We start from the raw sequence: 13267 nt of genomic DNA on the forward strand, positions 1-13267 counted from the left end.
TTTTTTGTTTCTGATTTGGCCAGTATCAATGGTGATGGAGCTGCTCAGCCTGTCCCATCTGCTGCAGAACAGCAGGAATCATCCAGCGCAGATCAGACAAATGATTCGGATGGGGCTTCTTGGCCCGCCCCCTTTGAAATGCCTTCTTCAGTCTCTGAAGACCCCAGTGCTTCCAGTCAGGTTAGTTAGTACTTAGATGCTAATTCAGCAAACTCATTTAAGGAGACAAAATCAGTTATTCTGTTAATAAAAATAGATGAACCGGAGTGAAAAATATTCCATCAATTTATGTCTTCACAGTTACAAAAAGTACTTTTTTTAGTTTTTCAATGTGGAATATACGAGGGATATCGTGAATGGCTAGATCTGATGTTTTTTAAGAAATAATTCAAAAGCATTTAAAAGTTTTTACCACGTTTAAGATAGCTTATCAGTGTGTTTATCGATACTATCTCCTTAAAGTCATAAGGAGATAGGGTATATTTAAACTGTAGACGTATTAAATGCCTATCAGATACTGAGACTCACAGGCCTGTTTGTAATTTAAATACTGATCTTCTGCCTTAACTTTTAGTCAGATTGTTAGGCCTGAAATAGCCCTGCAGATTTTCTAGATGAAGTTGCTAAGACTTAACCTACATTAATGTTATAAAGCTTTTAGAAAGGAAGAGAGAGTAGACTGTTACCTTTTTTGTCTCTTATATTCTTGGTTCTTATTGTTCATTTGTTTTTGTCCTTATTGTGTCTATCAAAGAATAAAATAACTCCATAGATGTAAATTGTGCATGTTTATTTTTAGGAAAATATATTGACAAGCTTGAGGAAGGTAAAAATAAGATCTTTAGCTTGGTAAATTGTGTTTTTCCTCTTGCTGTGTATTCTCGCACGTTGAACATTCAGCATTTGTCCAGATACTATCTATCCTCACAACTTATAAGGTTATAGGGGACAAATAGCTTTAACTTGATTTTAGTTTTAGTAGGTTTTCAGATAGAGGTGCCTCATTAAACTATGTAGTGACCTTAAATTTTTTCCAAAGTTGGGAAAACTGTAAGGAAAAGGAAGGGAGTACTTACCATGCAAGTCCATATAGTGATAACTGTAGGAGGTGGGTATGTTACATAAATGAGAAGAGACATGGGTGCTGGGTGCTAGGAGGGTCCCATGTCATGACTTGGGTAGTGGTTACCTAGGTAATTTGCTTTCTAATTAGTCATCATACTATATTCTGTATTCTTTGTTTTATGTACTTTCCTATATGTGATTATACTTCACTAAAGGCGTTTCTAAAAAATTACTTAGTATTCTTTGACTTCAAAACACACACATTATAAAAAGACCACATAATAGAAATACTAGTCTTCTACCACCCATTTTCTCCTTTATGAGCGTTATCATCTGTCCTTTAAGCGTTACTATGAAAAACCTTGGAGGCTTTTGAGAATTCGCAGAGCTGCATGTGGAGGAAGTGAACTGCAATCTACTTAATGCCTCTTAGGCCATTTACTTTACTCCATGTGTGGCGTATAAATTTGTTTCATCCTTGGAGCTGCATATGTATTGTGTTGATGGTATCATTTTACAAATAAGTAAATAAAGCTCATAAAAAGTAGATGTTTGTCTGTGGCCACAGAGCTGATGAAGTTCCAGCTAGGGTTTAAACCCTGATATTTCTGACTTCAGAGGCCTGTTCTCACAGCATTACTCCAGTGTGCCCATGTATTCCACACATTTAGAAGGGCTCTGTAAGCAGTCGGGTTGTCTTAGCAATGGCATATTCCTAAGTAGAGCTACCCTGCCTAAAAATAATCTTTTACAGAATACTTTTTATAACATATATAAATCTTTAAATTTCAACATTTAGAGATTTATTTTTGTTTGTAAGCTATCACCTCACGAATTCTTGCTCCCAGCACTAAAACGGCTAGTTTGAGGCCTTTGTTAAGCAGTAATAGAGTTTAAGTAGGTCTCTGTGGTATGGCCGTGGAGCCAAACCTTTATTGAGGACATTATAACCTAGAGCCCAAATTCCCACTAAAGCAGCTACCTGGCAAATACAGTTTTGGGGGTTGATAACTTGTCTGTGTAAATAAACAATATAATAAATGTTTGAAATCCTTTAAGGACCCTTTGAGAAGAAGACAAGACATAGCAGAAGCACTGGAGATTTGCCCCCCATGCTGGCAGTTATACATACTTTGCAGGCGGGTGCTAGGCCTGTTAGCACACACATAGGAATAAGCAACGCACACACATGCTCACATATGCGTGCTCATCTTGGTTTAAAGTGATGTTTCTTAAAGGTTTAAAGTAATGCTTTTTTAATGGCAACTGCCCTTTTGGTTGGAGTGGTGGACTGCGTTTACCCATGTCAAAGATTCCTCTTCCTATGTGTTTTCAAAATATGTTCCACAGAATCTAATAAGAATAAGAAAGTGTTATGAGATCAAATAAATGTGAGAACATTAGATTATACAGAGGCGAAGTAGGTTTTTCCAGTGCAGGACCTCTTAGGGGCTTTTTAATGGTAATAAGAATTGTTACTCTCCAAAAGCAAATCCTTGGTAAGCAGTGTTTTTCAAACCTGACTCCAGAAATTTTTCACCCAGGGACTAGACTTCTGTGAAACACACACTAGGAAATGTGAAACTGGAGGCTGTTCTGATGACCAGTGTCTCAAAAATATGGCTGAGGTTTCTTAGGAATTTTTTAATGCAGTAGGGATGGGGTATGCTGAAAGAGCAGTGCTATTCTGATTCACCCCAAAAAAGAGGAAAAAAAGCTTGGAAAGCTTAAAATAATCTTTCATTGTTATCTGAATAGATCTAAATGTGATTAGCTTATTACAGTAACTGATAATTAGGAGCTGAAGTATGTCACCCAGTGATGAGAGTTAACGATTTGTATTAGCTGTGATTTACAAGAGTAGATTTGAGGTGTGTGCTTTGAATGTTAGGTGATACTCTGTAACAGTAGGCCATTTTAAAGTAATTACAGCAGCAGAATCACTCCTTATCCTTGCACTTTTCACAGGGAGGTGAGCCTCTTGAACCCTCATACATAGTGGGGCATGTGGCCTCAGCACCTAAAGAACAAAACCTGACTACTTTATTCAATGACGGGGAGAACAGTCAGGTATGCTTTTCGTGGTGTCCAAGGTGAGACACCTCATCCCCAGTCTACTTCGTCATTTAAAAGCTAGTCTAAATTGGATTCATAGGGGAAGAAATGCACTTGATCCTGAATCTCTTTCTAAGCATCTCTGTGATCTTATAGCTCTGTGGCTTTAATTTACCTTGTCTCCCTTGTCTTTTCCTTTTTCTAGTCTTTCTGTGGATCATGGGGGGAGATTACTGATCTCCTGTTTATTATATAATCTTTCGATTTGATTTTAAATCACAGGGTCTTAAAAATGATTTTGCTCGGAATATTTTATGGACGTTTGAAGACATACATATGCTAGTTGGCTCCAACATGCCTATATTTGGAGGAGGCAGATATCCAGCAGTCAGCCTACGCCTCAGGTAACCAGGCTTGTGTCCCTTTAGAATGAGCCTTCCATCTGCTTTCACCTCTCCATTCCAGAATCGTTTCCTTTTCTAGTTTTTTCTTTTTTTTTTGCGGTCCGCGGGCCTCTCACTGCTGTGGTCTCTCCCGTTGCGGAGCACAGGCTCCGGACGCGCAGGCTCAGCGGCCATGGCTCACGGGCCCAGCCGCTCCGCGGCATGTGGGATCTTCCCGGACCGGGGCACGAACCCGTGTCCCCTGCATTAGCAGGCGGACTCTCAACCGTTGTGCCACCAGGGAAGCCCGCTTTTCTAGTTTTTTTCACTTCCCTCCTTGCCCCACCAGTTGAAATGGCTGCAGTAAAGAAGGAGTGTTTCAGCAAATGCTGAAAGCCCTCTGGCTGGCTTTTCATTCTCGTCCTCAGTGAGTGGAGTCAGAGATCTGCTGTGCTGACCTAGTCTTAATCTACAACTTGTGAGAATATAATGTAGTTTATTTAACTAGTCAAGGAGATGGTCAACCAGCTTTCCGTTAACTAATTGTGAGCAGTTATTTAATGTTCCAGGTGTCTGTGTTCACACTAGTCCATGTGAATTCTGACTTGGGCACTAAGATGCATGCTGGTCAGTCTTTCACTTCAGGGTGAGTGAAGAGCGTGCAGTAGGCTCCCGGTCATCCGCTGTCATAGTTCCTCCCATTCGTACTGAAAACTCTTATGGACACACCCATTAGAAGTCCAAGAAAAGCTTGTGGAAGGATGTTAAGTACAACACACCATATAAGCTACATGTGCATGTCTCATCAGAAGAGAAAGCATAAATGGCATTCTCCAACTAGGGAGAATAGATTAAAATATTTTAATGGGGGAAATAAGTCTCAGGTGATTGATTATGGAACAGCTTAATTAAATCAAATAACACTAGAAATGTGTATTTTTAGGGATAACAACAAACCAATTAATGTGCTAACTGGAATCGACTATTGGTTGGACAACTTGATATGCAATGTACCAGAGCTTGTCATGTGTTTTCATGTAAATGGAATTGTACAGGTAAGATAGATACAGTGTGACTTTTAAAATAATCTCTCAAATACAGATTGGAGCAGAAAGTACCTCACTAAAGTTTTTAAGACTCTTAAATACTAAGTTGTATTCTGGCAAGGAAGATAGCTATGGATAAACTCAAATTTGAGTGTTTCCACGTTTGAGTTGGTGATATCAGAATTCTAGATGTTATAGGAGTCTAATTTTACAGGTAATTTGTGGGCAGGTCATAATACAGTACTAAAATCTATATTTGTAGCCAGAGAACTGTAATTTTAATGCCAGGTACCGATAGTAATTACCTGAGAGTGTCTAAACAGTGGAGGTGTTTATTCAGTATACAAATACCTACTCAGTTTATGCAAAGTTTTAAGGAAAGGCCCCAGCATTGCATAAAAGTAAACAGTTTATATAGCAAATTGTTATTGAGCATATTCTATTTATGAGGGACTTTGTCCCCATCAGAAATGTTGGAGGAAAAACAGTAAGGTTTGGTCACTACTCAGAACGGTTTAACCTAATGGGAAATAAGAATGCGCAAAGAGAAAAATTAGAGACAGTGGGTGAAGGATTCAAAGTGTAGTGCACACAGGAGTCTGGATGATCAGAGAAGGGTGAGATCACTTCTGTTTTGATCTGGTCTATTTGCCAACTGATTTGTAGTTTCTAGTCTTAGAGTACTTCAGAAAATATGGTAAGAGGCCTTTAGGGAAGTGTAAGCAGAAGACAGGCTAAAGCTACGGAGGCGCTTTAAAAATCGTGATAGTAATAGCCTTGCAGCCTTTACTCTTACTGTTGCCTCCATGCACCATGCTCCATTTCTGTAAAGGAATAGAGTCCATAGCTCAAGGGGAAAAGAGGATGTACTGGAGACACTGCCCAGATGACTATAGTGTCAGGGGAAAGAAAAAGCCAGAAAGACATAATTTAAGAAAGCTTACTGGGCAAAGTCTGCCTTCATTTACCCACCTTCCCAGTTGAAAACCATTAGGGTAGAACAGAAGAAAGTGGACAGTGTGACTTGTTCCATGGTTAGGACAGAGATGAGATCCTGTCTAAGTGTGTGGTTCAAAGTCTGGTGATGACTCCCCCTTGAGAATAATTCCTGTGGTAAAAAACCACCACATTGCTGGCAGGGGTGGGTCCGATTTCTTTGGAGTATCAGGGCAGAAAAAAGACCAAAAACCAGTGCCTTAAACTCTCATGCTGCGTAGGTCCCTAGTTGCGGGATTTATATATTTGGTCGCTTTTTAATAAGAGAAGCGTTGCTGTGTAGCTTTTCTCTTAAACTATCTTCTGTCTGTTTTACAGAAGTATGAAATGATAAAGACAGAAGAGATTCCCAATTTGGAAAACTCTAATTTTTCTACTAAAGTCATAAAAGATATTGCACAGAATATTTTATCATTTTTGAAATCTAATTGTACCAAAGAAGGACATACCTATTGGCTATTTAAAGGTAAGCTAATTCTTGAATGAATAGTAATTGATTTGAGTGGCAACTGTAACGTGAGGTTTATTTGTTTTTTTTTTTGTTTTTTTTGTTTTTTCCCAGCAAGTGGCAGTGATATAGTGAAGCTCTATGATCTCACTACTCTTTGTGAAGAAACTGAAGACAAATACCAAAATCCATTCACAATGCCAGTGGCTATTCTCTTATATAAGTGAGTGCTTTAAGAAGTTAAGATGAAGAATTAGCCTTACTTACAATTTTTAAGTGTATAGCCACATTATCTATGCCAAGGTTTTAAATACCTTTTAGATTTTCATAGTTTAAAAAAGTGTATGTATGTATGTATATATACAGCTACATACTGTTCCAAAATAAATGGGGAAGGGGGGAGGGCAGGTGTATAGAACACAATATTTTGTTGTTTCTTATGGCCCTTATTCCACTGGAAGGAAAGAAGAGCATGCCTAGACTTGAGTCTTGTAGAGAATGATGAATGGGGAGTAAAGTTGATATGAACTTCTTTTAGGGTTGCTTGCAACATGATGATGAAGAAGAATCAAAATAAGAAACACTATGGGACTGTTAGAACCCTGCTTCTGAATTGTGTTAAATTGCTGGACAAAAGCAGGCATCCTCAAGTAAGATGAACATATGCTCTCTAAAAGGATTCTGGCATTCCAATAGAGAATTGTTGCCTAGACATTAAAGCCGCCTAAGTCATAGTCTGTAGCTGCCCAGTGGATCCAGTTTGGTAGCCAGGTACCACGTGTGGCTCTTGGGCACTTAAAATGTGCTTCATCTGAATCGAGATGTGCTTTCAATGTAAAATACACACTGAATCTTGAAGAGTGTGTGTGTGCGTATGTGTACACATTACATGATGAAATATTTTGTTTATTGAATCAAATGTAATATTAAAAATTGATTTCACCAGATTTTACTTTTTGTAATGTAGCCACTAGAAAATTTTAAATTTTGTGTCTGGCTCACATTTCTCTTGGATAGCACTGTTCTATAAATTTAGAATTCACATAATTTTAATATAGTGCTGTTTTTCCTTTGTATTATCACTGTTAGAAGGTGGAAAACTATAGTCTCTTGAAAGATCCATTTACATGAATGTCAGTATGAATAAGGTCCACATCCTGTACCTCAGTATATGAAAGCATCTCTTAAAACAACCTCAGTTCTGTGCCCATGGTTTTACACCACCCTTATTACCCTCAGGTGTCTGAATTTGACAACTGTATGTTTCAGCGTAAGGATAGTTGTTTTGTCCTGTTTAAATCAGAAGAGATACGTAGTATCTGTGATTTTTTTTTTTTTTAAGATCCAAGTTCATTTTAATTGTGGCCACATGCAGTTTGGAGATAAAGATTATCCTAGAGACCAAACCAAGATAAACTGTTTTTGAAGAAAAATGGCAAAGCAGTTTCTGGCTTAAATATCTAATTGCTGATTAAGGTGATGGTGGTTAATAAGTTAAAAATAGTGTTAAGACTATTGCATGTCTGAGACTAAGAATTACTTAAACAGTAGAGTAGAATAAATGCTAATATATAAACGCTAATTTTAAGAGAAACCAGATTTTCTGGACTTTTCCCTCATTAAGCTAGTGGAGGTTTTCCCCCTGGAACCATAGGTCGTATAGTAAATATTAGTTGCCTATTAAAGATAAACTAATTAGTTCATAGCTTGTAAAGAGACATTCTGGTTTCTTGGTTGATACGGAGTGATGTGTTGCTAACATTTTAGTTATGACACTTTATACATGAAAACTTGTCTCCAGTGAAATACATTTGCCACTTTTTCTTAAGAGTGAGGGCTGGGAATGGAATAATTTTAGGAAATAAACATATCAACTCACGAGGATTTTACAGAGTACATTCAGAGAATTGGTACTTTGAATCAGGAACATTTCAGTGTGTATTAACAGTCTGTGGTGGAAACAGCCTGTCTGCAGGTCTCCTAAAATTTGTTAGTACAGTAGTAAAATTCATTCCACTTTAGAATGCTCAATTTTGATGAGTTACTTATTTTTTTTTCTTTTTATAAGATTATTGCTTCAGCCAATTACATGCTTTCAGAACTCTTCCAATTGGATGAACCTAAAAAAGAAGAAAGTTCAGAATCTCCATTAAATGAGAATTCTGATGAAAGTTACAGTGAAGAGGAGGAGGAGATGCCAGACAGTGATGAAAACGGATCCTACAGCACCTGTTCTGATCCATCAGATGATAACAAAGCAGTAGCTATAATTAAGTCTGTTGGAGAATTGTCAGTTCCGGAAAAATACAAATCCATTCATCAAATCAGAGTAAGCATATTGAAATTTGTATTAAAATTTCATCAAGGGAAAAACAAACAGTTGTTAATTGAATACAGTTAGCATCTCAAAAGATGGCATTACTTCAGTAAATCTTTTACGGTCTAGGGTCTAATAATCATTAGCTCTGTGAATTCTGAAACTTGGTTTTATAATTGTCCCAGGGTAACTGATCCACATGCAGACCTATGGTGGGCTGATGTGTAAACCACATCAATATGTTAATTTTTATGTGGGAGATGTTCCTTTCCAGTGACCAGTGTGCAGCCCTGGCTGCTCACCACGGTACTTCTTCCCAGTTGCTGTGTTGCTGGGAGACTGAATGTATAGGTTGCTTGGTGAACGTAGAATCAGTGCATACGGGTGGCTCATTGATCCATATGTGGGGAGATCTGGCACATTGTCCCTGTGCTACAGGACGGTACTTTTCAGTGACTGTGGCCATGTCAGCTGGAGTGGACATGTCTCTTCTCTGGTCACAGCCCGATAGACCCTAAGAGCTTCCTGCCCTTTTGGTTTCTGTTGGTGTCGATTGTGTTGACTGTCATACCATCCATCTTTTTCTAGACAGTGTAATTATGTTTCATTTTTCTAAATTATAATTACTTTCCTGTCATATTTATAGGTAATCTCTTAATTTAAGCTCTGAGTTTAACTTTCAGATGGAAATTTTATATCCAGATAAGTTTTTAGAGGACACCTCTGTGTCACCCCAAAACATTGCCTGTCCTTCTGACCTTCTCTTCCTTCATTTCTCCTCTCATTTACCTTAGCCCCACTGCCTTTTTTTCTGTCTCTCATAAACCGTCTTTCTGAATTTTAGTGCACTTGCAGCTTGAACCCCGCAGTACAGTAAAAAAATGTTTCTGATTATAAACAAAAACATTGATTGTAAAAGGTACCTGTATTTGGGAAACTGCATTGTAACAGAATGCGATTACATTTGGAGAATGGTATGCTTACAGATTTTTTTTTTTTTTTTTTTTTTTTTTTTTTACAGAGACAGCACTTTCTATCAATATTGAAAGCACTCAGAAATACAGTCATAGTATTCATATAAACATGTCTTTCATGGTAGCTTTGCCTTATCTCAGTACTTTTTGAAGTACAGACAGCATGGCTCCAGAGCCCCGGCCTCAGCACTCGCTCACTGAGTGCTTGAACACATTACTTAACATCTGTGTTTACTTCTCTGCATAACGAGAATGGTAATTCCAGCCTCATAAAATTCACCAAATGGAATGCCTTGCAGAAGCTCTTACACATGATATCACTTAGTAGATGGAGGCTATTAACTGGTTCTCCTCCTAATTAAGTATATAAATTATACAGTGAGACCATTGGCAATACTTGTTAACTTATTGCTAAATTGATGATATTGTTAACTGTGTGTTACCAAGAACTAGTGCTGATTAGGAGTCAAGCTCACCCATCGGATTAGGTATACATTTATTTAAAACATTACTACTCCCATTCTTGCTTTTTTTGTTGTAATAGAATTATTTTTTTGAATTTTAAGTACTTAAAGCAACGTGTATGCTGGAAGATCTTTTTAAGCAGGATTTTTGTTGATGCTTATATCAGTTTACTCTGCAATGAAACAGTGCATTAGCCTTAAAATGTCAGATACCTCACTAAGCTGAATATACAGAAAATTTCAAAATTATTGACTTGTAGAGTTTTAGTAATTCCCAGGAGATGGAATTTGTCATATCGGTGCATATTAATAATTTTAAATGTTTGTTTCTGAAGCCCAGTTGTGCGTTTCCAGTTTGCCATGACACAGAAGAGCGCTGTAGACTTGTGCTTAGCTATGTTCTGGAGGTAAGTTTCAGTGTAGACTGCACCGTTTCAGTAAAACTTGTACTTGATATGCAAATAGTGTTTGTTTATTGGTGCCTAAATGTTATTCTGAGTGATATTCTACTGTGATTTTCCCCCCCTTTAAGCATAAGTTGAAAATGTCTCCTAATTTTCAGGTCAAATGTAGTAGTTTTTTAAAGTCTGTTTTCAAAATTTAAATTCTCCTAAATGTATCTAGTAGTCCAGATATTGCCTTATATTTAGTTTCCAGTTGGTGTTCAGTGACATGTATAGTAAATGTTTCTCTTCTTTTAAAGGGTTTAAAATCTGTGGACAGCAGCATCAAAAAAGAAAGTGACCTCCCTGCCGCTGACCCCAACACCCCAATCCCACTAAAATATGAAGATGAATCCACAAGGGGGGGTCCTGAGGGTCTGGAGAAGCAGATGGCCTTGTTTTTGGACAAAAGTAAGTTGAATTGAAGTGCAAATAAGGCCTTTTCAGCGGAATAATAAAGTAGGCCTTTTCAACAGCAGACTTAGGTCAATTAAGGCATTCAGTGAAAGGAATTCAGTAAAAGGATATCATGTGAATGGAAAGTAGGGGAAGATATCCTTTCATTCGAAATATAAAATAAAACAGGATAATTTCGATCCTTTATAGATAGTTCTAAGAAGAACATAAGGAACCTGCTTCCTCCTGTTACCTGCTGTGAGGAACTAATGCCTTCAGCGCGGTGGGGTTCTCCTGAGAAAGCCCCGCTTCAGTAGATGCAGTCAGGGTTTTAAGCACAAGGACTTGGGAACCAAACCGCACAGCTTCAGATCTTGGCTTCACTAGGGCAGGTTGTTTGACTTTTTTGAGCCTTGTTTTCTCTCTCAAAGTAGAGACAATAATAGTCCCTACTTTAAAGGGCTGTTACACGGATTCAGTGAGTTAATGTATGTAATGTGCTTAGAACAGTGCACGTAATGAGCACCTTAGGAGTGGTAGCCGTTGTCTCCTCACGGCCCTTGAATAAGCTGCAAGAGTCACTTATAAAGGGTCTGATTTGTTCCTCAAGAACATCGCTTCATGAGGAACATGTGGACTTTGAAGTCAAAGTCCTGAATTTCTCGTTTATTCTAATCGAAGTTGTATTTCTTTGTCCAACCTTATCCCCCTCCCTTTGTTTTTTAAAATCAGTTTCAGTTATTTTAAAAGGTGTTTTGAAAGCCTGTATGTTTAAAATAGTATCAGGTGCTTTCTAAAAGGTCTTTTCTTCCCTTCATGAACATAAGGGGGCGGGGGGCGGCGTGCGTGGCAGGATTCATTTCCCCAGCATTTATGTCGTGCTTCCTATGTGCCAGCCTGAGTCTACCCACGATGAGGAGGACCACGCCAGCACTCGAGACCCCCGTCTCTCTGCTTCCTTCACGGTGTTCTCTTCTCTGAAATGCCTTTTCTGTCTCCTCCTTCCTCCCCATCTCAGCTGTTGAAAATCCTGCTCTTGTTTAAGGTCTCCGTCCTCACCTCTATCCCCAGAATTACTTGGTTCCCTCACCACTCTGTCCTGTGAGCACTTAACTGAAGCCTGCCTTAGTCATCGTCAGCTTTGTCTCATGGTTTTACACACACACACGAACACACTTGTGAGCAAAACTTCATCTTTGGTTTTCTCACAATGCCTTACACACAGAAAATGCATACAGTAGCAGAGGAAAAAGAAATACATGCACAAATAAAACCGTAAGAGACTAAGTACTTTTCATTGCTTCGAAAGGCTCAAGTGTTGGAGCTGATCAAAAAATGAGACATCTTGAAGCTGGGGGATGATGGGGGGTGGGTTCCCACAGCATTTTGCTCTTCTCTCTGTCATTGCACTTAATATATTTTGTTGTGGTTTATGTTATTGGCCCATCTCCACCCCTGGTCTGTGGGGTCTTCAAGGACAGAGGCCATATAACTTCATGTCGCTGTTTCTGGTGCCTGGCACGGTGCTTGGCACAGAAGTGGTCATTTGTTGGCTGAAGAGGGTAGTAATGGGCTGGACTTTAGAAAGTATTCCCGGTGGAGGAAGCAGTAAATCCAGATGGGATACAGGAAAAACAGGGTCTATGTAGGCAACAAGCTGCACCTTGATTTTGGTTGGTGGAGAGTAGGCGTGGAGTACAAGGAGGTAAGACTAAAAAAAACGGAGCTGAGGAAGTGGGCTAAGATGCTGAGATATGATTGAGTAAGTGGTGAGAAGCCATTTTAATATTTTAGAACAGGGTTTCCACTGTGATTAAAGCTGTGCTTTAGGAAGGTGAGCTTTTTGGCAGGTCGACGCATAGACTAGAGAAAGGATGTAGGTGTCAGTCATGAGCTTAGTTACGTTAGTGACCCTGAAAGAGCGACAGAGTTGACAGCTGCGGGGAAGCAGGCCTTCGGAAATCCCGAAGTGAGAATGTCAAAACACTGCTGTTCTACTTCATTGCGTTTAAGTAGTAAAATACAGTATTTACCAGTTTTGTTGTAGACATTAATAGTACCTAGGCCTGGGTACCTAGCCATTAATAGTACCTAGTGTTTTTATCAAGAAGCAACATTTTTTTTATAGTGAGACTTATATTCAAATAAAATGTGCTGCCTTTTTTCCCTCATGTCGTAGTGGGCTCCCTTCAGAAGGGTAATTATTCCAGTCAGTCTGGAATGATCCCTGGTTCTTGGCAACATAAAATGAAACTCCAGCTGATTCTCAAGTCATCAAAGGCCTATTATGTTTTGTCTGATGCTGCCATGAGTCTTCAGAAATATGGAAGAGCGTTACGATACATTAAATTAGCTTTGCAGAGCCATGGTAAGTCACTATAAATGAAAATATTTAATAGGCATTGGGAGGAGAGAACAGAGAAGGCATCTGAATCAGTGAAATTTTAATCCTATTTCTGTTTTAAATTTAATTAAAATTTTATTGTTAATCTTGTATATGTTTCCTAGTATTTTCCACTTTGGTTTAACATCGCTTCATTTTGAAATACATGAAGGTCATATGTGATATCTGACATAAAATAAACTTAGATACAGTGGTACAAAGCTTTCAGCTGGTAACAGATTTTCTTAATTTTTAATGTATTCCTTCTTTTTTTTTTTTTTTTTTTTTTTTTTGTGC

The 13267-nt window shown here is 38.4% G+C and overlaps 1 protein-coding gene across 5 annotated transcripts in view; it reads left to right on the forward strand.

Moving 5' to 3' along the window:
* Window positions 1-13267, forward strand: part of EDRF1 (erythroid differentiation regulatory factor 1) — a 42644-nt gene that overhangs the window by 5995 nt on the left and 23382 nt on the right. For 3 of the 5 annotated variants that reach the window (XM_007122020.3, XM_007122022.3, XM_007122023.2), the window contains 11 exons: window positions 24-180; window positions 3034-3135; window positions 3403-3524; window positions 4447-4558; window positions 5864-6011; window positions 6108-6216; window positions 6532-6643; window positions 8062-8322; window positions 10084-10155; window positions 10452-10602; window positions 12767-12955. In XM_007122020.3, the coding sequence (XP_007122082.1) occupies window positions 24-180; window positions 3034-3135; window positions 3403-3524; window positions 4447-4558; window positions 5864-6011; window positions 6108-6216; window positions 6532-6643; window positions 8062-8322; window positions 10084-10155; window positions 10452-10602; window positions 12767-12955 (1535 nt within the window). The remainder of the gene's footprint in view (window positions 1-23; window positions 181-3033; window positions 3136-3402; window positions 3525-4446; window positions 4559-5863; window positions 6012-6107; window positions 6217-6531; window positions 6644-8061; window positions 8323-10083; window positions 10156-10451; window positions 10603-12766; window positions 12956-13267) is intronic. The other 2 variants (XM_028480904.2, XM_028480905.2) reach the window with 1 other exon arrangement.

The sequence above is a fragment of the Physeter macrocephalus genome, chromosome 20 (assembly GCF_002837175.3).
Source record: "Physeter macrocephalus isolate SW-GA chromosome 20, ASM283717v5, whole genome shotgun sequence".
Classification (NCBI taxonomy): Eukaryota; Metazoa; Chordata; class Mammalia; order Artiodactyla; family Physeteridae; genus Physeter; species Physeter macrocephalus.